The sequence below is a fragment of the Lutra lutra genome, chromosome 8, assembly GCF_902655055.1.
Source record: "Lutra lutra chromosome 8, mLutLut1.2, whole genome shotgun sequence".
Classification (NCBI taxonomy): Eukaryota; Metazoa; Chordata; class Mammalia; order Carnivora; family Mustelidae; genus Lutra; species Lutra lutra.
The window spans coordinates 142,998,194-143,023,935 of NC_062285.1; the positions used below are offsets into that span (position 1 = coordinate 142,998,194).

General features: G+C 63.7%; 1 protein-coding gene across 3 annotated transcripts in view; it reads left to right on the plus strand.

Moving 5' to 3' along the window:
• Positions 1-25,742, plus strand: part of TAFA5 (TAFA chemokine like family member 5) — a 185,990-nt gene that overhangs the window by 56,875 nt on the left and 103,373 nt on the right. The window contains exon 1 of one of the 3 annotated variants that reach the window (XM_047743440.1): positions 14,593-15,098. The exons of the other annotated variants lie outside the window; for them this stretch is intronic. Within the exon in view, the coding sequence (XP_047599396.1) occupies positions 15,008-15,098 (91 nt within the window). The 5' untranslated portion in view covers positions 14,593-15,007. Of the gene's footprint in view, positions 1-14,592; positions 15,099-25,742 lie in introns of those variants that run through there. 3 annotated transcript variants of the gene reach the window in all.

Sequence of the window (25,742 nt, forward strand, 5' to 3'; positions counted from 1 at the left end):
CAGCAAACGACCCAAACCTCACCCACTGCCCGCTGAAGGTTGCCGCGAGGGAGACACGAACATCTATGAGTGCAGTATTGGTGTGGCCCTGGCCACGGGCAGCCATCACTGTGCCGTCACCACCGTGAGGTCTGAGAGGGTCCCAGGAACCCCCCCCCCGAGACTTTACCTCCAGGTCTTGCACCTGTTGAGGCCAGAGCGGGGCCGCGGCCTCCTGACCGTCTCTGTGGTGAGCACCTTTCCACTGGGCTCAGTCTGGCCTGCCTGGGCCACCCCTGAGCCCTGTCTCTCCCGCACGCCTGCCTCACTGCGGGGAAGGCCTGGACGTGCATCTTGCCGCTGGGTCCTCGCCATGACCTTGCAGACTGGCCCTTCCTTCCAGCAGATACTCCGGAGCTGCTCCCAGCGTGGCCAGCGCCTTCCAGGAGCAGGTCCTGGGGATTGAGGGGCTCCCTGTGGGAGAGGCCACGGGGACCAGCAAACAGGCACAGTGAGGGGGTCCCCAGGGGCTCAGAGGAAGCTGTCGCCTTCCTGCATCGAAGCCCCCTGTGGGGCCCCTGCTAGAGAATCCCCCCACCAGGTTCTGCCCACACCGGAGTCCCAGTGCTCACTCCTGTTGGGACCGCTGCCTGCGTTTGGGGAACAAGGTGGGGGAGATGTGGCTGCCCTCGGCATCAGGGGCTCATTGGTGGAGGGATGCGGGATGGAGGGATGGAGGATGTGGGATGAGGGAGTCCAGTGTGCACGTCCACCAGCCCCGCACCCCCCAGTTTCCACACACCGAGGACCAGCACAAGCTCCCGGAGCCAGCCTGGTGTCAGGAGCCCCCGGGTGGGTAGAGATCCGGGCTGAGCCATTCATTCTCATTCCGGGCCAGGCCCCCACCGTCCCGATGTACTCATTACCGCGTGCTCGCTCGCCGTGGCTGCATTGTAATGAGAGCTTATGTTCAATTTGCTGGGCGCCGGCAAATCGTCGTCTGCTTTTCCGTGGCACACACTCATTTGCTACTTGCCCTGGGTGTTTCTTAAAGTCTCGCGTTTCACACACGGACAAATTAAATCTCGGTCTGAATGTGCGCCTCTCCGGAGCGGACATAACGTGTCGTACTCGTCGTCACGCCGCTCCGCGTCTCCAGCCCGTAATCATCCGCGTTTTCCAGCAGCAGGTCACTGACAGGGACGTGTCCTCAAAGCCAGTAATGAACTTAAACAGAGTCGGTCGCGTCCGGGCCCTCGCCGATCTCGGTCCCCGCCGCGGGCGCTTTGCGGGTCGCCATGAGGAGCCGCGCGGGTTCGGGGAGGAGTCCCTCTTTGTTCCTGTGTCTGTTTATTCCTGGGGCACCCGGGAGGTGCGTCCCAAGCATCCCTCGTGCGGCCACAGGCTATGTGAATGTGGGGATGCCGTGCAGGGGAGGCCGGAGAGACAGGCCCCAGCAGGCCTGTGGAGCCGGTTGCGGGAAGGGAGGCACGGGGTGCACCGTGGGAGGGTTGAGCATCCTTGGGGTCCGGGAGGACATGAGGGTGGGTGTGGACAGGACAGATGGGGGCCCCGCGGGTCACTTCTGAGTGTCCTCTCCTGGCCCGCAGCTGCTGGAGACGACGTGGGGACAGGTGTGCAGCGGGACATGAACTGGGGGGGCGCCGTGGCCGGCGTCCTGTCGTGCACACTGTACTACAAACGCTCACCCTGAAGTATGTGTGTGAGGCACCGGGGATGGCTGGACAGGAAGTGGCCCCCGTGGTGGGGTCCGTGTCCTTCTAAGAAGACATGACGGTGGTGATCTCCGTGCCTCTGAAGACTGTGTCTACGCCCAGGAGGAGGCCGGGCGTAGCAACTGGGTCCACTGACACCTGGACCGCTGCCGTCCAGCCTCTGGAACTGTGGGAGACTAAGTGTGTTGCAGGGTCTTCCCGGGCCAAGCGTCTGTTCCAGTGGCCGGTGCACACGGGGCCGTGGGCCTCGACTCCCCCCAGCTGTGCATCCTTGGTGTGGGCGGGGGTGTGCGGGACTCGGGGCGCAGCTGGGGGCCTCGCAAGCAGCCGTCCCGACAGGGATCCCGCCGGGGACGACCCGGCCCACTTGCACCCCTGTGGGCCTTCCCCAGCCGACCTCCGCTGGCCGTGGCCTTTCCTGATGCTTGCTGTCCCTGCCTCCCGCCCCGTTGGTGAGCCGGAAGCCTGTTCTGAGCAGCGGCGTGGCACACACATGGCAGCAATGACAGACAATGCCTCGCCCGCCCACGTCGTCCGGAGAGCCGCCTGGGTGACCTGGGCTGGCCGTGGACGGCCTCATTGGGTCATGGACCTCGTAGCCCCTCTGTGCCCCGGGCTTCCGCAGGGTGTTCAGGGGGCTCGGGGCCTGGCACGCCCGCCACTGGCACATCCCCTTCCCGTTTCAAGGGCAGAGATGCAGAGCCTGGGGTGCATCGGGCCCACGGGAAGCAGATCCTCTCCCGCCGTGGCTGTGAGAGTGTCCGACCATGGCGCAGTGCAGAGCACACAAGCACCCAGTGGGCAGCGGCGCGGCGTCCAGCTACGTCAGCAGAGGAAACTGCCCATAGGCTCTGGGGGCCTCGTGGCTCCTGCAGGCCCTCCCGGGGGGCGTTGGTCAGCACAGAGAACGTGCGGCCTCTCCCTCTCCTGGTCACCCCTGCAGTGACCTCCGTTCTCCGGGGCCCAGATGATGGGCGTTTGCTCTTACTGAGGTGACGCAGCTTAGAAAGTTCCAGATGCCGGCCGGTGGTCCCACACCACACGCACAGACAGGGACCCCCACACATTTCTTAAAATCAAATTGCTGTTTCCTGATGTTCTGACACAGGCTTCGGCTCATGGCAGAGTGTTCTTAGCTCCCCGTGTCCCTGCTCAGGTCGGGCCCTCGGCCTCCAACACTCTGGAAAAGGTGGCAGGTGACCAGAGTCATTCCTGACCTGCTGCCACAGGGCCGGAGAGGGGAGCTGTGGGGTGGGCTTCGGGGAACAGCCTCAGGGCCCCCACCCTGCCATGGTTTCTGGGGCCCCGTGCCTCAGTTTCCCTGTCACAGGGATTAGGGCTGTGGTTTGCCCCCGGCCAGCAAGTGTGGGATGTCAGCTGTCACTTCCGGTGTTGTCACTGACACTCCAGAGCCTTGCTCCCGGGCCCAGGGAGGCTCACAAGCAGCCGTGGGTGGCCTGTGACTCAGAGGGGCCAGCCACGTCGGGCGGAAAGCCTTGCCTCCCTTGCCTGGGGCCGGAGTCTCATCTGGGCATGGGGGAATGGCCTGGATCCTAAGGGCCAAGTCAGGACCCCAAAGGCCTGCGTGAGTCTGGGGGCGAGTGGGGCCGAGAGGTCCAGGGCAGAGAGCCCAACAGAGATGCCCGGGAACTTCTTGACTGTGTCCTTGCCCCGAGTGCCCCGTCCTGGCTCGGTCCTTGCTGGGACCATGTCCTACCCCGTTCTCAGGTGTTCTGTGTTTCCTGCCCTCGACCCGGCTGTTGGGGGAGCACAGGACGCACCCCAGGCTGCTCTCGTCCAGGGAGGTGGCTTAGTCCGGCATCCCCATAGCAGACCCGAGACGAGGACATGTGGGCATATGGGGCCCCGAGGAGACCCAAGGGAACCGCTGTGAGGACATGAGGCTCCTGGGAGGGTGGTGGCCGCCAAGTCATGGAGCTGGGCAGCTGCCCTCTCCAGCCCAGGGACAAAGGAAGGTCACTGGGAGGAGAACGAAGAGAGACTTTGTTGCCCGTGAGTGCGGCCGCACGGGGAGGACGGGGACTGCAGTGCCCACGGTGCTGCCGCAGGGGGATGCCGGGGCGGCCGAGCTGTGCAGGGGCAACCCTGTCCCCGGCGGACACATGTTTGACTCTCCTGTGGGTCCCAAGCTGAAGGTGGGGCGACACTGGGGACACTGCTGGCCTCCAGCCAAGCCTGGAGCCGTTGGGCTGCTGACGGGGCAACTGGGCTTCCCGGTAGCTGGCACAGAGCTGAGGGTCCAGGTCCGATGGCCACGGCCACGTGCAGCCTGACCACTGTCCATTGTCCGTTTGTGCGGTCAGATCCTCCCTGATGCAGACTCGGGGAGGTCCCAGCCATGGGCCCCGGTGAGGCTGTGGGCAGGTGTCACAGAGCTTTGCAGGAGCAGGTTGTGGCCATGCAGGATGTGGGCGCCCCAGGACTCCCCCTCCCTCTCCAGTGGCTACAGAAAGCCAGCAGCCTTGTGGGGGCCGGGCCTCGGAAGTCATGTCCGAAGGGAAGGTCATGGTCCAGGAGGGAATGTCCTGGGGCCAGTTCCTGCCCATAAGAGCCATCAGTAGCAGCCGCTGGGTCAGCACCAGAGCCACGCCCCCCCCACATCCCCCAGCTGCAGTGAACCCTTCGGGCTGTTCTGTAGAGGGGAAACTGAGTCTCAGAGAGCTTTGAGCTCATGTCCACAACTATAAGGGGAGTTAGGGGCAGAGAATGGAAACCTCGGAGACAGAGCCTCTCTTCCGTCTGCCACGCGACCTCTCCAGTGGCTGTGGTGGGATGGATGGCGGGGGTGGGAGCCTGGGGGTGGTGGGGTGGGCTCGGGGCAGGAACCAGATCCTGCCGGCTGGAGCTTCCCCGGAGGCCACAGCCATGGCCAGGGGCAGGTGGGAGAGGCCCCCCAGCCCCACACGGGCACCAGGCTCAGGCACGGGGTGGGCTCCAGGGACATGCGGGCACCTGCTATCGTGGGCCCCTGGAGTGCACGGCTGTGGGGCACTCCTTGGGTGCTGGATAGAGCAGCAGGGACACAGACATCCCCGGATCCAGACCTGAGGCTGGATGGACGGAGCATGTTCCAGTCCCCATAGGGGTGTACTTCCTATTCCAGCATCAAAGGCACGTGACTGTCCATCCAGCGACACTAAAGAAATGTTCAGAAGCCGCAGCCGCAGCCCCCGACCCTTCACTACGTCCAGACCGCCCGGCTCCACCCGACTGGCGGTGTCCGCTTTCCGCAGAAGCTGGCATCTCCTCCCTCGGAGGGAAGCCTTTCTGTGCCTTGTCATTTCCGGGCCTGCCCTTCTGGAAGCCCCCGGCCATGTTAGACCCCTGTCTTCCCCCCCCCACCCAATCCCGTGCTCAGCTCTCAGCAACCCATGCTGGCCCGATCCCAGCTGGGCCGGCCGGTGGGGCGGGGGATGCTGGGAGCCGCGTCCTTCTCCACGTGGGCTCGGGGCAGTGGGGCTGCGTCCTGCCACCAGAGGGCTCCGCAGGTCCCTGAGGCCCACAGGAGGCACGGCAGGTGCACAACTATCTCAGAGAATCGGGGCCACTCTTAGGCTCACCAGGACGCGCTTTTCCAAAGACAGCGCCCACTCTGAGCGCACGCGGTGCAAGCCCAGGACCGTGGGAGCTGAGGCGCGGAGACGGGATAAGAATTTGCAGAAGGGGTGCACGGTGACCTTGGGGTGGGCCGGGGCTATGCACCAGATGTGGCTGAGTTGGTGGGTGGGGCTTGTGGTGGCGCGGGGGGAGCCGGGCGCCCTGGGAGGCCGGCCTGGGGGGCGTGGCTGCTCCTCCCCAAGGTGTGCAGGCCCCTCCTCCCCATCTCTCCTCATCCCCTCCTCCCTCTCTTCCCCCTCCTCTTCCTCCTGGGTCTCGTAGCCCCGCGGGTGCAGAGCCCCAGGCCAGGGCAGCCATGGGGACACCAGGAGGGGATGCTGCCATGGAGGACGTGGCCCAGCAGGATGAAGGTTTAGCTGGGGATTCCTGGCTCTGCCCGGCGGGAACCGGAGAGCTGGGTATGAGTTGAGGGATCCGTGCCGCAGGGCAGGGAGACGAGGCTGGTGAGGGCCGAGGGCCCGTCCTGGGCAGCCGTGAGCGCCAGAGGGCGGAGATTCAGCCCGAGCTGGTGGCCAACCGGAAGTCTAGCCTGGACATTCTGTGGGTGCGGGAGGGGCACAGAGGGGGACAGTAAAGGGTAAAAACTCGAGGCCGGCTGGCGTGTGCTCCAGGTGTGGCCGAGCCCTCAGGCCCCGGCTGGTCTCAGCTGTCCTGCAGGAGATCTGGGCTCACCCTCCAGGCACCCCTGGCCCCAAGCCTCAGTCTCCCCTCCTCCCATCCTCAGCCAGTGGCCTTTCCCTTCCACACTCTCTTGGTCTCCACCCCTCCCCGCGTTCTGCTCCCCTTCCTTCCCTCCGTCCTTCCTTCCCCTCTGGAGGAAGGACCTGAACGCATTCACCCTGGGTAAAAAGGACTGACAACCGCTCAGAGCGAGGCCTGACCGGGAATTTGCCGTTTGTGAAGATCCAAGCCTTGAGCCCAGACAGAGATGCCATTTCGGGGTGATTCCAGACGAAGGCTGGTGGGGGTGTCCCCGAGACAGTGTCCCCCAGAGATCGCCCTGGAGGGAGACGCGGCGTCTTCTGCGCACACCAGGGAGAGGAACGAAGATCGTGTTGGCTGGGGGCCAGCGGAAGCCGTGCGCTCTGCCCGATTAGCTCTAACCCTTGCCCCGAGCACAAATGAGGGATGGGGGGCTGCTGAGAGAGCGAGAACAGGCCGAGGTTCCAGAGTCGGCGCCTGGGGTGGGCCCTGGCGTGGGGTCCTGCCACCGGGAGTCCTCTCCCTCCTCTCTAGCCCTTGCTGCCCCTGGCTGCCCACCGACTCCTCCCGTCCCCATCAGCCTCTTCTGTCTTCTCTGTGCCGCAGCGAGCGCTCCCTGCCTGCCTGGGGTGGGGGTCCCTCCCGCCTGCCCCCCAAGGCACCTGAGTGCTCACACAGGCAGCTGCGCTCTCCACGGCTCAGTGTCTCCGTGGGTTGGGCCAGTTTGGGTAGGACCCAGTGTGCTCGGCTCCGGGATGAGGTCACAGCCACCAGAGGAGCCGTGGTCCGAAGGGACCGGTGGGCCTGTGGCCGTGCTCGGTGGGGGCACCGACCCCTGCTTCAGAGGAGCATGGGGGCTGTGGCCGCCGAGCTCGTGGTACCTGCGGGGCTGACCCAGCCCCCACTCCTGCAGGCCGGATGGGCGGGAGGCTGGGGTCCACTCCCGTCCAGCCGGGGCAGGGCCACCAGCACGATTCCGGGTCTGAAGAATCCCTCGGCCTCCTGGTCAGCGACCCCACCCTGACCTCGGGCCCGGGAGGCAGCCCTCCAGCTGGGATCCAGTGCAAGATCCAGCCCCGGTTCTTCAGGAACCGCGGCTTTAGACCGAGTTTCTTGTCATTTCAATACGGAAAATGGTAACAACAACCACCGGCTTCCTGAAGTCCAGCCCCGCTGGGAAGACTTTCCAGATGGTGAAACAGAATTTAAAATAAAAAAGCTGGACCCCTCCCTCCCCTCCCCCACGAAGCCCACACTGCGCCGCCAGCCCGAGGGTGTAAGGCCTGGTGCACACGTCCGGTGTGTGTGCTAAGGAAGCAGCGGGTCTGCGTGAGGGTGTGTGTCACGGACGGCGACAAACCTGCCTTGGAAACTGGAGGCTTTAAAAGAGAGCACAGTCCCCAGGGACACGCGTCCTCCCTTTGGAACCCGCTGCAGTGTGGGTCTCCATGGGTAGTGCGTGCGCCTGCACACACGTGTCCCACACGCACACCCATGCACACTTGCATGGACACACGCACCTGCACACACGTGTCACACATGCACACCCTCACACACACGGGTAAGCACGCGCACACACACCGTGGAACACAGAGCCAAGAGTGTCCCTTATGTCTGTGGTTATATGGTCGTTCCCGTGTACCTGCCCTCACTTTTTCCCGAGGATGGGGTCACACGTGTCACACGTCCCTCTCTGTCCCCAGTGACGTGTGTGCTTCTGCCGTGTGGGTCACGTGCACCTGCTGCATGTGTTCAGCGTGGCGTCCGAGCATGTCATCACACGTGCCGGCATGCGTGTTTGTGTCGATGGCATGGGTGCCACAGGGGCCCTGTATGTGTGTCACACGTGCCTCTCTCATGTGTACTTTGTGTCCGTCCCCCACGTGTGGTGCCTGCACCTGTCACACACGCCACATGACTATCACATACACCATTGCTGTGCGTGCCGCACACACCCTCCCATCGCTGGTCTCTGCGCCCATCCTCGGTGTGGACAGCCGTGCAGAGCGCACGTGTCCCCGGAGTGGCTCCACGCGTGCTCCCTGCGCCCACAAGCTGGACGCACGTGGTTTGCCCATGCCAAGCTGGGTCAGCTGGGTGTGCGGGAGCCGGCCACGGGCCCGGCCGCGGGATTCCTGGCATGGGGTGCTGGTGGCGGGGCTCCTTCCAGGTGCTCACAGGCCTCTCTGGGCCTGTTTCCTTTCCGTGCACCCAGACCTTACTCTCAGCCCCAGACTCTTGGCACGAACTGTCCGCTCCACCTCGCCTGACCTTCTAGATGGCACACGCTTGGCTTGTTGGAAACCCAACAGCCGTCGGCACTCCTGGCCCCACAGCAGGCTTCGGGCGCCTCCACCCCACCTCCCGCACCCAGGCCGCCCACAGATCTTGCTGACAGGCCCTAAGTCATGGCCCAGGTCTCCTGTCCCGCTGCCTCCCACTGCTCTGCATTGCACACAGCCCGCACGGCCTCGCTACTCCCTCAGTAGTGCCCCAGGCAGTGACCTATTCTCTCGGGAACACCTGCTGGGGCCCCACTCATGGCCAGAGCTGCAGGTGTCGCCCATGGCGGTCAGCCACGGGCTGAGGCGGCTTTCCCAAGTGTCTCATGGTGGTGAGCCTGGTTGTGGCCCAGGCGATGTGGCGGAGCCCAGCATTCCTGGACGGTGGCCTGTCCTCCCTGCCTGTCCCGTCCTCGATAACCCTTCTGACTCCACCCCCCCCCCCCCGAGTACACGCTGCACGAACACATGTCGCCATGGGATTTGGATGTGGCCGTGTGGTCTGGGAGGCTTTCTCTTTTGTGGTCTCTGGGATGGCTTGTCTGTCCTTGGACGGAGCCTCCCAAGGACACTGGGAGTGCGGTTGGAATCAAGGTGTCAAGGTGTCCCTGGAGGTCAGGACAGCCCTGCCTCAGCAGACAAGCCTTGTTCTTCTGGCTGGTGTGCCTGAGGCTCCCACGGAAACTCTGCTCTGGGCTTCCCAGGGTCAGGTCCTGCCTGTTTGTTGTATTCCCTCTTCTTGTTGATGGGGCTGGGCCTCACAGAGGGACACGCGGATGCATGCCCACCCGCACGGGAGCTGTGGTGGTGGCTTCCAGCCATGTCCACAAGCCCTTGCTCTGATCCGGGGATGGGGAGCACACAGCACAGGGGGCTTGAGGCTCCCTTCCAGGTGTTCCCAAGGACACTGCCCTTCTCCCCCCTCCCCATCCTATACTCATTCTACTCTCTACCTTGTTCTGGGCCTTCCAGGGGCATCTGTAGGCCCTCGAGGCTATGCTGGGTTTGCCCCAATGTCCTGATCACCAGCTCCCCACACATGGCTTCTTGTGGCCAAACCCTCGCGAGGCTGTGGCCTTCTAGGTCAGCATGTTGGCCTGACCACTGCTCCTGTCCCCAAATCCTGGACTCAAGCTGTCTGCCCCCTAAGTCTACCTCTACCTAAGTCTCTCTACCTCCTGCTTCTGCCGTCTTCCTCCCTCTGATGACGCCACCTTGACTCCCCTCCACTGAGATGACTTCTCCCCATTAACCAAGGCCAAGGTCCCACCCCGTCTACTCTCATGCCTTTGCTACTAGAAAGCGTGTGCATTTGCATCATAGAACCAGGCCCGCAGATGGACACGGGCCCACGCCTACCCAGGGACGTGGGTACCATTACTGACTCTCTGACGCGTGCCAACTGCTACATTATGTGGATAGAACACACTCCGTGTTATCTTTGGGACACTAGGTTTCCTCAAATCACAGAACATCGCATGATCTGGAAGTTAAGAAAATATTCAAGTTAACAGATGAAGGTTCAAAATGAAAAACAAGATTCTACCTCCCTGACCCTTTTCCCACTAATAAAACTGCTCCTAGTGTACTCTTTCTCCATTCTGGTCTTCCCACTGTAATTTTTACTTACTTCTTTTCACCTGACCTTCTGATTTTAGGTACATACTGACACCTGGTGACTCGTCACCGCTGACCGGCACTTGCCCTCTGCGCTCTGAGCAGGGAAGAAAGCACAAAGCTCACTCTCCATTTTGACTTTCCACCTAATTTTCCCGCAAAATTGTAAAGAACGAAGACATAAGGATTCCTACTTCTCTTTCTACGTAGTTTCCTGAGCTTTACCAGCACCTTGATTCTAAAACTTGGAAATGAAAACATGGCAGTTACAGCACTGCTCCCCAAATTTTATGCAGAGCCCAGACTTGCGGCTCGCTCTTGAAGAAAGGGTTTATTGTGAAGGTTTTTACCAGCAGAAGGAGGTTCTTCCCTGTGCGAGGACGGAGTGTGTCTATGCGCATATTCTTTGCAGTTTATTGTACTTCGGAAGAGTCGAAGAGGCTGCCTTCTCCCTGGTCCCTTATTCCCATATCCCGGTTCTCGATTCCCTCGGCTGCTGGAGTGTCATCCTGGACCAGCCTTTTGTTTGGGGTCCGACACTGGGAAGCTGAACTTCCAAATGCCCATCAGTGGTTCGCTGTGTGGACAGTTCAACTGGGTATAAAAATTCAGACAAGGTTCTCTTTTCCCGCCTGAACTTAAAGAGCCTGCTCCCACAGTGCCCAGAAGCCGGGGCTGCTAATGAGGAGTCATTGATTGCTGTCGGTGTTCTTTTGATTCTGCCCGATTTTGAGGGTTTCTGGCATTTCTCGGGTCTGCCCCCCCATTTGGGTCTGTTCAGAATTTGGGGGCCCCTGCTACGTGAAGATGCGTGTTCATTTTTTAACTATTTCTCCTCTCTGTTGCCTTTATTTTGCTCCTGTAGAATTTCTAGTGAGGGGAAGGTTGGCACCCAGGATAGACCCCGCGTGCATCGACTTTCACCTACCTTCTCATGGCTCTTTCCCTTTGCGCGTTGTTCCGGGACACAGCTTTGACGTGTTTTCCGCACCCTGGTCTTCGGCAATGCCCCACAGTGTAAAGTTGTTTAGCACATGCATTTCCAGGCGTCCCTCCTGCTGTTTCCTTTTCTGCACAGTAGCCTGAATGACGCTACTTAGAATGATCATTACGATTTCACTTTTCCCTGAATCACTTCTGATCTCTGCCACCTCATCGTCTGATGTAGAGTGTCCGCATCCTCAGCCCTCCTTTCTGTTCATGCCACTGCCTTTCTGCAGCTACGGTCCTGGTCCTGCCTGCCACCAGGTCCCCTCTGTCTAGCAATAAAGGCTGAGGTGTGTGCAGTGACTGGTCACCTCTGCCTGGTGGAGCCCAGCAGGCTTCTTGCTTGACTGGGAGGTTCTGGGGTGGAGGGTGTTTCCCAGTCCTGTTTGTGTAATCTGGGGAAGTCACCAGGACCCTTCTCAGAATAACATAGAAATATGTAAGAATACCTAGAAAACCAATTATATCTACACGAGTTTTACCAAATGTAGGAAAGTGGATTTTGATGTAGTTGTACGTTTGCTTTATTAAAACTTTACGTACAAATGTCTGGCAGTGGGACAACTGTAATTGGAAGTCAGGGTGAACATAAACGCTATTTTGCAATATTTCGAGAGCTGTAACGCAATACGAAGATCACTATGATTTCTGTTAGTGGCAGAATGACATTTTAACCTAAACCGTTGTGTTTCCTGCCTACGGGCCCAATGGAAGGTAATGCCAGTTGTAAGTTAGAGACACATTCGACAAAATGCACACTTTATCCATCCAGGGTCTTATGCCTTTGGCATTCCGGGGGACCCTCCCCACGTGGAGGCCAGATCTCTGTTTGGACAGCACTCCCCTCTCACTGGCCTGAACTAAATTTGTCTGACACCAGCTGTGTGTGATGGGGGAGCAGGCGACAAACCAACCCCATGCTTTGGAAATGCAGCCCTTCCCGGCGAGTGTCTGCTTGGTGAGCATGCGCCCTGTCCCTTGGATGCACTACTTCCTCCTTTGTCAACACGGGGGCTGGTGGGGGGGGGCCCTGGGCACCCTTCCGACAGCTCCAACTGCAGCCCCTTTCCCGCAGCCACTGGTCCCAGAATTTCTCAGCTTTCTTGCCTACAGATCGTTCTCACTCTTGATTCCCAACACCATTACGGTTTAATTGTTTCTGAAAATGTCTTTGTGGTCAGAACTGGACATCTCCTTCCAAGGTCTGCTTGGGGGCTCGTGCTGCCCTTCGGAACAGACTTTCCTGGGGCACTGCGGGCCTCCATGATATGCACTGTTAACCGGCCCTGATGGGCGCCGGCCACGGGATCCCCCTTGCCTCCTCTAGGGGTACAAGCAATGCCACGTCCACTCACTGGTGGAAGTTCTCGGTACCCAGAGGAGGATGGTGCTCTGAGGGTCCCCACGGCTGGACACACAGGTCTTCCTGTTCTACCCATTGGACGAACATGCCTGCGTGCTTCTCTTTATGAACTTTCTTTTCTTCAATTCCCTTTACAGAAGGAGCCTCCAAATGGTTAGGTTTTTAAAGTTCCCCTGGAGAACTGAAAATATTTCTCAATTTCCAAATTTTCAAATAATACACACCTGGTCGGGAACACAGAGGATGTGAGAGGTGGGCTCTGCTTCCCAATGGAGGTCCCTTTGGGGTCCCAGGTGTGCGTGTAAAATAAGCATCCCGGTGACCTTGCGCCTTCGGGAGTGGACTGCTCTGCTCCGTGTGGGATGAAGGCAATGACCTTGGTGGAGGTCAGGCTGTGCACAGTAGGGAGGGCGGTTCCCCACGTGATTGCTATAGGTAGGGTATCATGGGACAGTGTCTTAGGGGTGAAGGCAGCAGTGCTGGACAGGAGATAGGGCTCAGAGACGGGGCTGGAGAGCACCAGCCCTCTTTGAGGTCCCGAGTCCCTGGCTGGGGTGAGACAGAGCCACTTCTCCCCAGGGGAGGGTCTGGACTGGCATTCTTTCTCCAATGGCTTCCGGGAAGGGTGGGGGGCTTGAGGAATGACATCCCTGCAGGTGCGCGATTGACTGTCCGGCAGCTTCTCTGATCAGGCCAGCCCAGTGACCTCGAGGGAGGCAGACAGGAGCAAGTCAGGCTCTCGTCCTGGCCTGCTCTATGTCGGAGCGGCGTACTTGCCATCAGCACCCCTGCCTGCCTCTGTGGACTCCAGGTTCCCCACGTGGACACTCAGGGGCTAGACCTAGCTGACCTCTCGGAGCTCCTTCCAGGTCTGGCCTTTCCCTACCCGGTACACAGATGTCTGGGCAGGAAGAAAACAGCCTTCATGTGAGCCCTGCACTGTGTCTCCAGGCCTATCTCATACTCAAAAGGACCCTCTACCCGGGGAGGTCCTTGCCGCCCACCCACCTCTAACAGGGCACCGGATCCACATCCAAAGTTCTTTGCTGGGCACTTCAATTCTGTTCAGGCAAAACTGCCTGGAGGCCCACCCCACTGGCCTCCTAGCGCCACACTGAACGGGACACGGATGCTCCTGGCCCAGGGCACGGGGAGGTGAGGAAAATTGGCCAGAAAGAAATACTGGCCCTGCCTAGAGGCGGGAGGACGGTGCAGCTGTTCCATCCAGAGCAGTCCCCCAGCATCCACTGTGCGCCCACGTGCTCCAGGGCCTCACGGCTGTCCTGGAGGCTCTCCCGTACCAGGCCCCGACTGTGGTGTGTTTGTGCGAGTGTGTGTGTCTCCGGGCAGAGGTGCCGTTTTTTCAGAAGCCACCGTGGGCCATCCCTGGGCCGCCCTGAGGCCTTGGCCCGGGCCCTCCCTGCCCGGCCGCGGGGCCGCGGGGTGCGAGGGGGCTGGGCGTGCTGGAGGCCGCCCGCCCCGCTCCTGCGCCCGCCGCGGAGGCTCTGCAGTGAGGCCCCTGCGCACCTAGGTGGAGCCCGACCCGCGGTTTTCGGCTGGACAGGCCCCGCCTGACCCGCCGGCGCGCCAGGCGGGGGCGCTGCAGGGCGGCGGGGGGTCCCCCGGGTCCCCTGCGCGGCCCAGTGCGCATCGGCGGCTCCGCGGACCCGGCAGAGCGCAGACGGCGGCGGGCGCGGGCCGGAGTCCGAGCGCCGCGCGGGCCGCCTCCCCAAAAGGGGCCGAGCGAGCGAGCGAGCGGGCGCGCGCGGCCGGGCCGGAGCAGCGGCTTCCCGCGGGCGGCGAGGCGCGCAGCGTCGCGGGCCCCACCTGTCGGCGCGACCGCCGCCGCCACCGACACCAGCGCCGGCCCCGCCACCGGCCCTGCTCCCGGCCCCGGCCCCGGCCCCAGCAGCGCCGACCAGCGCGGGCGGCCCGCGGAAGCGCCAGCCCGGGCCTCGTCCGACCGCAGCGGCGGAGGCGCGGGCTCCGGGGAGCGCGGAGGCCGGCCCCGTCCGGGGGCGACCGGCCCGCCAGCCCCGGGCCGCGCAAGTTGGATCTCGGCGGGCTCGGCCGGGCCCCGGCGGCGGCGATGGTGCGGCAGCCCCGCGCCCTGCGCGCAGCCCCGGCCCCGAGTCCGGCTCTCCGCGGCGGCGGCGCGGCCCCCTGAGCCCCGGCCGGAGCGAGCGCGGCGGCGGCGGCGGAGGCGGAGGCGGAGGCGGAGAGGCAGGAGGCGCCGAGCGGCGGCGGAGGGCCCGGGGCGCGCAGGACCCCCCCGCGCCGCCGGCCGTTGCGCAATCCGCGGCCCGCCGTCCGGGCCCTGCGGGCGGCGCGGCTCCGGGGGCGGCGGCGGGGCTGATTCATGGGGCCGCGGCGGCCGCCCCCCAGCGCCCGGGCCCCCGGCGCCCCGCAGCCCGCGATGGTGGCCGAGTGGCCGGAGCGGCGGCCGCCGCGGCCGGAGACTTTCTGCTAACCTCCCCGCCTCGCCGCCCCTCCCCGGCGCCCCCCGCCCCTCCCCTCCCCCTGCCCGAAAAGACGCGCATCGCCGCCCGGAGTGGCGCCTCCAGTCGCGGCGGCCGCGGCGGTGGCGGCGGATGGGGGGCGCGAGCGGGCGGTCGCGGCGGCTGCACCCGGCGGGGCGCTGATGCGGCGCCTGAACCTTCGCTGCGCGACTTCGGGGGCGTCGGCCGAGTGGGCTCTCCGCGATGCAGCTCCTGAAGGCGCTCTGGGCACTCGCGGGGGCCGCGCTCTGCTGCTTCCTGGTCCTGGTGATCCACGCGCAGTTCCTCAAAGAAGGTAATTGTCCCCGGCGCGGACGGTCCCCGGACGCTGTCCCCGCGGCACGGCCCTCCGCCGCCCGCGCCGGGCTCGCCGAGCGCCACTGCGGGCCGGGAGCCCCGGCGCGGACCTTCCCGCGCGCGGCCCTTCGGGGCTCACCCGCCGCGCGGGGCGGGCACAGGGACCTCGGAGCCCTCGCGCCGCCGGGAGCCCCAGCCCTCTCGGAGGCTGCGGCGCGGGCCCCTGCCCCACACCGCCCCGCTGGCAGCGGCGCTCGCCCGCTCTCCGCGGGCCCTCGGTAGATGGCACCCGCGCTCCACGCTGGCGCGCCGGGCGGGCGTGGGGCCGGGGGACCGGCGAGGGCCGGGGCGGGAGGCCAGAGCACAGCGCATCGCTCCCCAGGCTGCCTTCCTGCGCAGAACCAGGGACCTGCGGGCTGGGGGAGCGGTAACGTCGCTGGCAGAGTGCGCGGCCCCTTGCCCTGGGGGAGTATGCTGGAGCGTACAGCTCCTGCACTCGGATCTTGGGACTTGGTTTAGGCGAGACTTGGTGGTTGGACCCTTTGTTGCCTGGAGGGTTCTTTGGGACAGGGAAGCCTTTCACCCCGGGTCCTAATAGGGTTGGGTGGGCACTCCTGGAAACTTCCTGGCCCAGGAGCAGGGCTGTCCTGCAGCTGTCCTGGGACAGCCCGGGCTCAATCTTGCCGGCCTGGCAGAACAGCAGACCCAGGCACCCCCCCCCCCCAGTTTCACGTACTGCCCACGCCTGTCGCCTGGGTGCCCTTGCCCTCAGGCACCTTGCCACCAGTGCTGCCTGGCGCTCCCCCGGCCAGCAGGGAGCGGGAAGCACGGGCGGGAGCCAGTGTGGCTGGGTAATGGCAGCAGATCCTCATTAGCTCTGGGTTCTTACAAAGGAAGGATTTGCACCATTCAGCTGCTTCCCTGCCTAATGAGTGAGCTGCTGCTGGCTTCCCAGGGAAGCAGGTAGGTGCGGGAAGCCAGCCCCAGGCCGGATGACCTCCACTGGCCTAGTGTCCATTTCCCTCCCTTTAATTTGGGTCCAGGTCCCTAAGGGAGAGGTGGCTGTCCCGGGGCTTGGCTGCAGGTGTGGCCCTGCCCTGCAAGGGCCCGCTGAGACCCCCCCCGAACTTGGAGGCCAGCTCCCCCCAACACTGGCTTCCTGACCTGCTTCAGGAGTGGCTGGTTCTGCCTTGGGTTGGTCCTAGAGGGCTGGCGAGCCTCCAGAGGGCTGTTGTCATCCATGTCCTCTGCTGGGGCGATCCGAGGACCCGCCAAGGGTCCCTGGGCAGCTGGGCCTTGTTCAGGTGCTCCGTTCCTCACCCTTGCCACGGATCTGTCCTTTTGGGGGGAGGCATTCGTTGTGGGGAAGGAACACATGGTAAAGTTTTACTGCCTTTTCCCAAGGTCGAAAGTACCCGTCTATGTGGGGAGCCTCTGCGATGCAGGGCAGCATCCCTGATTTCGAAGGTGAGGTTCGACATGCGACTGACGTTGTGTCCTGCTCTGGTCACGAGAGGCTGGGTGCTTCACACTCGCCACGTGAGAGCTGCCCGGTCCTGGTCTCTTTGGGGGACACTGCCATCCTCCTGGGGCCTCCAGTCATAAGGACACTTTCGTTTGATCAAGAGGCACGAGCCACTGTCCCTGGGTGCAGAGGGGCTGGGTGCAGGGCAGGCCAACGTGGAAGCGAGTCCTCGGGCTCACGGAGGGAAGTATTTGCAGGGACGGGTTCTTGAGAGCCCTTCACAAACGATCTGGGCGTTGACTTTGATGCAGATATGTACGTGCCGGGGCTCTAGCAGGCGGTAGAGGAGCGGGGAGGTAGGCCGGGGGGCTGTGGAGCAGGTGCATCCTCGGGGGCCCCGTATCCTCCAGACAGACCACAGGAGTCCCAAGATTGGTGGAAGTCTGGTTAGCAGGTCTTGAAACGGTGGCCCCAGCTGTTTGGGGATGGGCAGAAGCCTCCCTGTCCTGTGACCTGCCCTTCGTGGCCCCTTGGAGGGGCCGCCCCTCCTCGCACAGGAGACACGGGACTATTCTGGGCCGGCAAGGCACTGCACCGGCCCACTGTGCTCTAGCAGCAGCCAGCCAGGGAGGGGGGTGACGAGGCAGTTGACTCTTGCCGTCTGCCGATGAGGGGGAAGAGTTGTTTCAGGATGAAGAATGGGGGCCCCAGGGAGCCGTTTCTCCACACTTCACCTTTTGTGTGGAGACGCAGGCCACCCTATGGCCGATCGGCACCCCCTCTAGCCCGTCGGCCTCCCACCGCTTGGAAAGATGAATAAGGCTGTGACCGGAGAGGGAGGCGTGTTGTGGTTCCCTCGGTGCAGCCCCGGCTGGTCCAGCCTTTGTTGGAGCGGGCCTGGTCCCCGTGCCCTGCCTGGCTCCGGCAGCTGGAAGGCCAAAGAGAGCGCCCCAGGACGTGGCCGTGGCGTGTGTGGGATGCGGGGCTGCGCTGGGGCCAGGACGGCTCTTTCTCTGCTTGCTCTTCGGGACACCCTGACCCTCCCCTGCGACGCAGGAGGCCGTGTTTTTCTTCTGAATGCCACGTGCACATGGGTGTTGGGGGATCTAGGACCTGGTTTGAACTGCAGCTGGTCGGCTGGGGGGTAAAGTGCCTCTGCGATGTGAGCCGGGGTCCGGGCAGGCGGGAGCCCTGCCTTTAGCTCCTCGGTTATGTTTGCTCTCAGAACACGGGGGTAAGGAAGCAGCGGGATCCCTCTCCCGGATCCTTGCTTGGAGCTCTCTCCCGCGTCTCATTCACTCCACAGATCACGGCCCTGCCCGCAGAAGAGCGGCTTTTGTGTTGATGCTTTGTGCCGCGGCAAGAGGGACAGAAGCGGTAGAGAGAAGCAGTGAGGCGTGAGCGCGGACGCCCAGCTAGGCCAGGCCACTCGGATGGCAGGCTTCAGGGGCTTTGGGGTGCACAGGGGGCAGGAGTGGGGTGGGTTTGTTTCTGGAACGTGGACGGGAGTTTGAAGTCCATCTCCATAAATCCTTCTGGTGGCAGGGGAGTGTGTGAGACGGGTGAGCTCGGTGTCCTGGCCTGTCCTTCAGCTCTGGCTGAGCACTCCCTGGGGGACACAGGCACTGGCTGGGTGGTCTCGGTTCCCGCACTCCCTGCACCCTGACCGGCACGGCAGCTGCTCCGGGCTCCCAGCGAGACTGAGTAAACACGACTGGACGTCTGCCCATTGCGTGAGCCAGTGACTCTGAGAGAGAAGGGTGACCATGGACCAAGGCTGGGAAGGGGCGTGCTCGACCCTGTCTGCTCCCCCTCACTGGCCTCCCGTTAAGGGTTGCGGCTCTGTGCGGATCGCCGACTGCGGACGTGGTCGCAGGATTAGTCGCTGACACTGAGCGTCCCCGTGTTTGTGACAGCCGTCAGCTCCTTTTAACGCGCAGAGAATTAGGACAAACAGCACATTTCTGAACCTAGGGTTCTGTCGGAAACATTTGTTGAACCAAGAACAGTCCTCCACGTCCTAGTCCAGTGCCTGTCCCCGAGGCACGAGCGGGCTGGGGGCTGGCGGGACATGCCTTGGCGAGGGCTTGGGGAGCCTCCGTGAAGCTCCTGCACGTGGGGCTGCTCTGGGCCGGGTTGGGCCGGGAACTGTGCCCACGGCCGTGGGAGCCAGCGACACAGGTACATGTCCGGACACAGGAGGACTGCAGCTGGGCGCCGAGCGCTCTCCCTGTGTCCCCATGACCCTGACCTCACCCGAGGCCTGGCAACTTCTCCCCGTGCCCCAACAGACTCCTGGAGGGCCCGGCGAGTGCACGTGGCTGTGGGACAGGCGGCATCCGAAGACGTTGCAGGGAACCCGCTCCTTTATCATTTACCATCATTTCTTGGCGGCAAAGGATTTAAACAAAACCCACAGTCACCTTAACGGGGTCTCGCGGCTGAGCGCCTGGCAGCTGCAAGCTGCAACGCTGAAGACAGAGAACGGAGGTTTCCGGCGGGACGTCACGCAGCACACCTTGGGTGGTGGCCGCCGGGGGCCTCGCAGCCCGTCCTGGGCCACATGTAGTCACGTGCGGAGCAGCTGAGCACAGGCCGACTTCCCACAGCAGCTCTGGACACGCGGCGGCCCCCTGCCCGCTCCATTCTGACACACGTGGGAGAGCCTGGCCGGCCCGTTTGCCACCTCACTGCGGGGTGCCCACGTCGGGGCGCGTGCCCTGTCTCGGGGCCGTAGGAGTGCGGGGCAGGGCGGGCCGGCCATATCCCTGATGGCTGGGTGTGTGCGTGACCAGTAGGAACATGTGGTTGGGTCGCCAGAACGTTCCCCTGGGTCTGGGGGGATGCGTGAGGTCCTGCGGCGTCTGGAGTCTGCGACAGTCGCCATGAACCTGGTTTACGTTCAGCCGTGTGCTCGGGAGGCAGAGTGCTTCTGCGAGGGGCCCAGGACCAGGGGCCCAGGGAAGCCGCCCCTTTCCTTCTTCACGGAGAGCTGACAAGTGTCTACACGGACGTAACAGGTATGAAGTGAGTCAGGAGATGAACAGTATGGGAGAGCAGCCGGTGCTCATGCGTCTGCCCCTCACATGGCTGCCCTTCCCTCGCATGTTCTCGTGCGTGGATCCGGGCCTGTCTCACACGAACGCTGGTGACCCTGTGACTGCCCTGACCAGCCGGCCCTTCTGGGAGGTCGTCCTCCTACGTAACCGCAATCCATCCCAGGACACAGCCTCTCTGGAGGAGGGACGGCACAGCCTCTCCCTGCTCACGCGTGCGCTCTGCCCCGTGACGCGGACACACACGTGCACACACCCCGTGACGCGGACACACACGTGCGTACGCCCCTGTGACACGGACACACACGTGCGCACACCCCGTGACGCGGACACACACGTGCGCACACCCCCGTGACGCGGACACACACGTGCGCATGCCCCGTGACGCGGACACACACGTGCGCACACCCCCGTGACGCGGACACACACGTGCGCACGCCCCGTGACGCGGACACACATGTGCGCACGCCCGTGACGCGGACACACACGTGCACACGCCCCGTGGGCCTGCAGCCTCAGCCCGACGAGGGGTGGAAGGGGAGGTCTCTGCCACCCCGTCCCTGACACCTGACACGGTGCGATGCTGAGGCTCTGGAAGGCTCCACGCCTCGAGTGGCCACATCCCACCTGTGGAAGACGTGTTTTCACAGAGGGGCCCGGCTAGGTCAGAGGTCAGCGGGAAGCCACCAGCATGAGCGCTCACGTTTCCTTTCTCCGTGTGGGCCCCACCCAGGAGCGGCCTGGGCTCCTCGCACACGCACACACTCACACTCACGCTCCTCACACGGCCTGGCTGCCGTCCATGCAGACTCCATGCCGAGCCCTGGTTCACTCACGCTTGTGCACGTGACCTTTGGGATTAGGGGACCCGATGGCAAGGTGACGGCAGGCCGGTCGCTGGACAGCGGCTACCCCGTTCTCTCCTGGGCAGGACTGGAGCCATCGGAGAAGCCGGAGCTTGCGGCAGCCGTGGGGGTGCGTGACAGCTGGGGCTCTAACCCCATGCCGCGCCCCGGGTGGCCGTGCAGTTTCCACGGGGCCGAGCTGATTCGCCAGCACACGTGGGCAGACGATCCCCCTGGTTCTGTCAGCCTGGCTGGGTGGGCCGGGGTGGGCTCCAGGTGCGGTGGGCAGACGCCAGGCCCAGACCCTCGTCGCGGAAAGGGAGGCCAGCAGGCCTTGTCGGTGGCCCTCCAGGTGCTCACACCTGCCTCTGCTCTGTCCACCCACAGCCCATGCCCCTCTGAGCAGCTTTTCTGGCTGCTCACGGTGGAGAAGGCCTCAGCCGTGGTCGCCAGCATCGCCAGGACTCCGGGTCCTGGCTCCTGGGAGTCCCATGGGAAAGGGCAAGGCCTCCCCTCCCTCCTGGGGACGCTGACTGCTGGCCCGTATCTGTGCCCACCAGGACCGTCTCTCCAGAGGGGGCTTCCCAACAGGAAGGGAGCGTCAGGACCAGCAGAAGGGGGGGTCAGTGGCCGAGGGTGGGGACAAGACCGATCCACAAAGGTCCACTGTGGGACCCAGCCAGGGCCCTGGGAGAGGGGCCCAGCCCGGAGAGCCCAGCGGGCAGGGATGGCTGTGGACGTGGGATGAGTGCGGGTCTGTTTGCAGCCTGGGCCGATGGCCTGCTCTGCCCGGCGGGGGCCGCCATCTCTAAGGAGACCCGGCGAGTCAGGTCCGGGAATGCTGAGCCCGCCTGCTTTTCTGGCCGTTACTCAGGTACTGAGTACCGGGGGACCCTGCGGACGTCCCTCCTGCAGATGCCCCTGACAGGGGCGGCCACGGCTGCAGGCGGGGAGGGACGCTCGCTGGTGTGGTCCCAGCCTGAGCCGAGAGCTGGGAGGCCCCTGCTGTCGACACATTCCGTTCCCCGACGGCCACCCGGCGAGAAGTCCAGGAGCCAGTCCCTCGCTTCCTGGTGCTGGGCGTCACCTCTGTGGAAGGGGAGGTGGGGACAAGTGTCAGCATCTCCCCCCGCAGTCCTGGCTTCTCTGGGGCATTCTGCTTTCCCGCGTCCACACTGCCTGCAGGGTCGTGCCTTGCTGAGCCCGGGGAAGATGTCGGGGTACATGGATTGTTTTCCCTGGTGTGGGGCGTCTTTGAGGCCACTGTGCCCGGTCTGCGTCTGCCGTGCTCAGGTGCGCGACCCTGACGGTGCCTACAGCCTCTTCCGGGCCATCCCTGAGAGCACGGGACCCCGTGGTGCAACGGTTTTGTAGGACATGGGTGTGCAGGTCCACGCCACGTGTCCCGGTGCCTCCAGGCCTGGCCGAGAGGTCTGAGAACACCTCACCGGAAGCTCCTCTCCAGCCATCAGAGACTCAGATCGCCCGCCTGGGCTTGACCAGAGTGGGACATTGTGCTGACGCCGTAGCCTGGTCTTTGCCAAGTGACCCCTGTGACTCGGGCAGCAGGCACATGTGCCACACGTCCGGCCTGGGCTGTGTGCGCGGGGCAGCCGGGGTGGGAGCCGTCAGTGGCCCACCTCCCATGGGAGTGGTCGTAGGCTCCTGGGCCATTTCCCCTGGGCTGCGGTTGTGTGTGTGTGTGTGGTTTCCCCTTTTGCCTGGCAGGTGTCGAGTTACCTTTGGTTCTGTCTGTCGGATTCTCCTTGACCGTGACCGGTGGAGGGCAGCTGCAGGTCGGAGGCGCTGAGCACGGTGGGCACGCAGGCTCTCTGGGCGGGAGACACAGACACGCCCTTGGACTTGTCTCTCTGGCCTTCCCAGCAGTGGGGCCCCAGGCGGTCGGGGCTCATCCCTCCCAAAGCCGCTGAATTGTGGCAGAAGGCCAGGCCGCGCGTCTGGAGCAGCCGCCGTCCCTGCGGGGGCAAGCACGAGCCTCAGGCACAGGGAGGGTGGCCGTGGCTGCCGGCCTTCACCTGCCCTGTGTGCACCAACCCCCGGTGGGCGGGATGAGGCCTGGTAGGGCCCAGGCTCCCCTCGGGCGTCTCAGTTTCCCTTCCTGCAAGGGGACGCGGGTGTCCATCCCGCGGTGTGGCCGGGTCCCAGCAGCAGGGGGGCCACGGGTGGTCTCAGGGTGGTGTCGTCCTCCAAGCTGCGTGCCCACGAGCCCCCTTCTTGGTGGCACACTCAGGTGAGGCCCCCGGGAGGGAGCTGCCGGGGCCTGTCCCGGGCCTTGGTCTCCTGGCCCGACAGCGGGTCGTGCAGCAGGTGTGCCGAGGGGCTCCCTCTGCCCTGCCCCTTGCTTCTAAGTGCCCTCACCTGCTCAGGCCCGTCGGGTTCAAGTGCATTGCCCTCTGGGAGGCCGTGCAAGGACCCTGCCAGGACACTGTCCCTGGACCACCTGCACCAGCCTCGGCTCCGCGGGGTCCAGCCCCGTGTATTAGAGGACGCTCTTCTGCCTTGGAATGCACGCTCTTTGGGGTGCCTGGTGCCTCAGGGGTTAAGCGTCCGACGCTTGGTCTCAGCTCATGTCTGGGTCTCAGGGTCGTGAGTTCAAGCCCTGCATTGGGTTCCTTGTTGGGCATGGAGCTTACTGGGAAGGCAGGCAGGAAGGCAGGGAGGCAGGCAGGCAAGCAGGGTCTTTTCTGCCTGGAGAAGACGGGTTTTATTAACTCGTTACCTGTCTTGTCCAACTGCGGACGTGGTGCGCCAGGCCCTGCTCACCAGAACTCCGCTCTGGAGGCCTCACACCTGCCTTCAGCCTTCTGAGCCCGGGGCACCTGCACAGCACCTGCTTCCAGCACCCGTTGCCTCCGTGACAGCCTGGAGAGACCTGTCTGGAGCACATATGCAGCACCTGCTGTATGCAGGCAAGGCTCTGTGCTTAGGGGGCGGGGGAGGCCGAAACCTGCAGATGCAGCCTCACGGGGGGACAGGGTCTCTGCAGCTGTGATTAAGATGACGTCTCGAGTTGACATCATCGTGGAGCAGGGCTCGCCTAAATCCCGTGACGGGTGTCCTTATAAGAGACACAGTAGGGGAGGCAGAGGAATGACGTGCCCCCCCACCCGGATGAGGGCCTCTAGCCTCCAGGGCGCCTGCTCCGGGTGGGGTGCTGGGCCCAGGGCTCTGCTCCCCTCCGGCTCGGGGACAGCCTGGACGGCGCACATGCTTGCGGTGGTGTCTCATGTGCGGTTGGGGCCGTGGGAGCGATGACCCTTGTGCTGAGGTTGGGATGGAGGCTGCTGCCCCAGATCGGGGCGGGGGTTGGAGCAGCCCAGAAAGGCTGCACAGCCTCCCCCTTTAAATCCGGCGGTCGCCAAAGTGAGGCGTGCACCGCCGCTGGCGCCCAAGACGGCTTCACGCATGGCACGACGACGCATTTTTCATCTTAATAGTTGTATGTTTACTTTTATGACTACCTTCTACTTGTGGCCGAGGCACTGGCTTTCTGGTTAGGGGGGAAGAAGGGCTCCTTTTGGATAGGACCGCGGTATTGGGCGTGGGAAGTGCTGGACACGGAGCAGGAGGGACGCACGTCTGCCGGGCGCCCACCGAGGCCCAGGGCAGGGACTCGTCTGGGCCAACGAGTGCTGGATGGAGGCCGGTGGGCAGGGGTCGGATGGCCGGGCGCCGGGAGCCCCGGAGACTTCTGCAGGCGTGGGGGTGCGCTTGAGGAATCCTGGTCCCTTCCTCAGGAGTCCAGACTGACTGGGGACAAAGAGGTTCTTGGCTGGGGGACCCGGGCTCCGTGATGGATGTCGGAATGGCAGGGGTCTCTGTCAGCTTCCTGGGTCTCTGCCGCGAAACACCGCAGACGGGGCTCCCCACGCAGCAGCTGTCTGTGGTCTTGTGGTTGTGGAGGCCACGTTCTAGACCACGGTGTGGGCAGGGCTGGTTCCTTCTGGAGGCTCTCGGTCCTCCCACTTGTCTCTCCTGCTTCTGGTGGTCCTGGCGGTCCTGGGTACTCCTCGGCTTGTGGCTGCCATCTCTCCTGTCTCCACCTGGGTCCTCCTCACTCCCCCAAATCTCTCTCTCATGTGAGGACACCCGTCACTGGCTTCAGGGCCCGGATTCCAGACGATTCCGTCTCAAGAGCCTTGGTCGTATCTGCAAGGGCGTGGACTCCAGATTAGCCCACGTCCTGGGGTTCTGGGTAGACCCGTCTTTGGGGGGCACCATTAGCCCATCATGTTGGGGTGGAAGGAAACGCACCCCTGGGCCCGGCCTGATGCCATCTCCCTGGGCCAGAGGCCCCGCACGGGCCTGCCTTCGAGCTGTAGGCTCCAGTCCTTCTCGTCCCAGTGTCCCCTTTGTGCTGGAGTTCTCCTGGGGGCCGCGGGCGGGCACGGGTGGCAGGAGGGTGGGGCGGGAGACTGGCAGCTTCCTGCCTCTCATGGACTCAGCTGCCCTTGCAGAAAGGGGCAGGCCTACGGCGTCCTGCGTGTCCTGCGTTCCTGGGAACCAGTGCCATTAAGATTGTCTATCCCTGCCACCGTGGGGCCTGCCATGCACTCCTGGGGCCACCCTGAGAGCTGGCCTGCCTGTGACCCTTTGAAAATAAACTTTCCTTTCTTTTTTAAAAGAAAATTGTGAAAACCAGTTTGCCATTTGAGCCTGGCCTGCCCCTAAAGCCTTTTTGATTCCAACTGGGATGGGCTCTTGCCAACTTGACTGTGTTACCTGCTGAGTCGTTGAGCACGTGTGTTGAGTCTTGTCGTATTCCTGGCTTCCCCGTAGCGACCCGACTCTTGTTAGTTGAACTGGACTTTTTTCCCGTTAAGTGTGTGGCTTGGCGATGAGGACAAAGCGCAAACGTTCATGTTTTGAGTGTTTCCCCCGTTGTTGCTGGGGGGGGTGTGAACGGGGAGATGGTACCCCACGTTCTGTAGGGGTCCTCTAGCGTGGCAGGCAGTGCCTCCTGGGCGAAAAGAGCCGCTACAGCAAGAAGCCTGGGGAGTGGGGGGGGTCCCCAGGCCCGATTGCTGGCTGCCCCGGGCTCCGCTTCCAGGACCCCCAGGCTGGCCGGCTGGGTGCGGACACCCACCTGGAGAACAGCTCACCGTGCTGTGGGGGAGGGCGAGGAGGTTTCTGGAAGGTTCTGAGGGGCCCTCTCTGTGGAGAGAGGCCTCCTACTGCTTGGGGAGGGGTCATGGGCTGTGGAGGGGTCTGGGTGAGTGAGGACGAGGCCAGGACTGGGCCCCCACGGTGGTGTC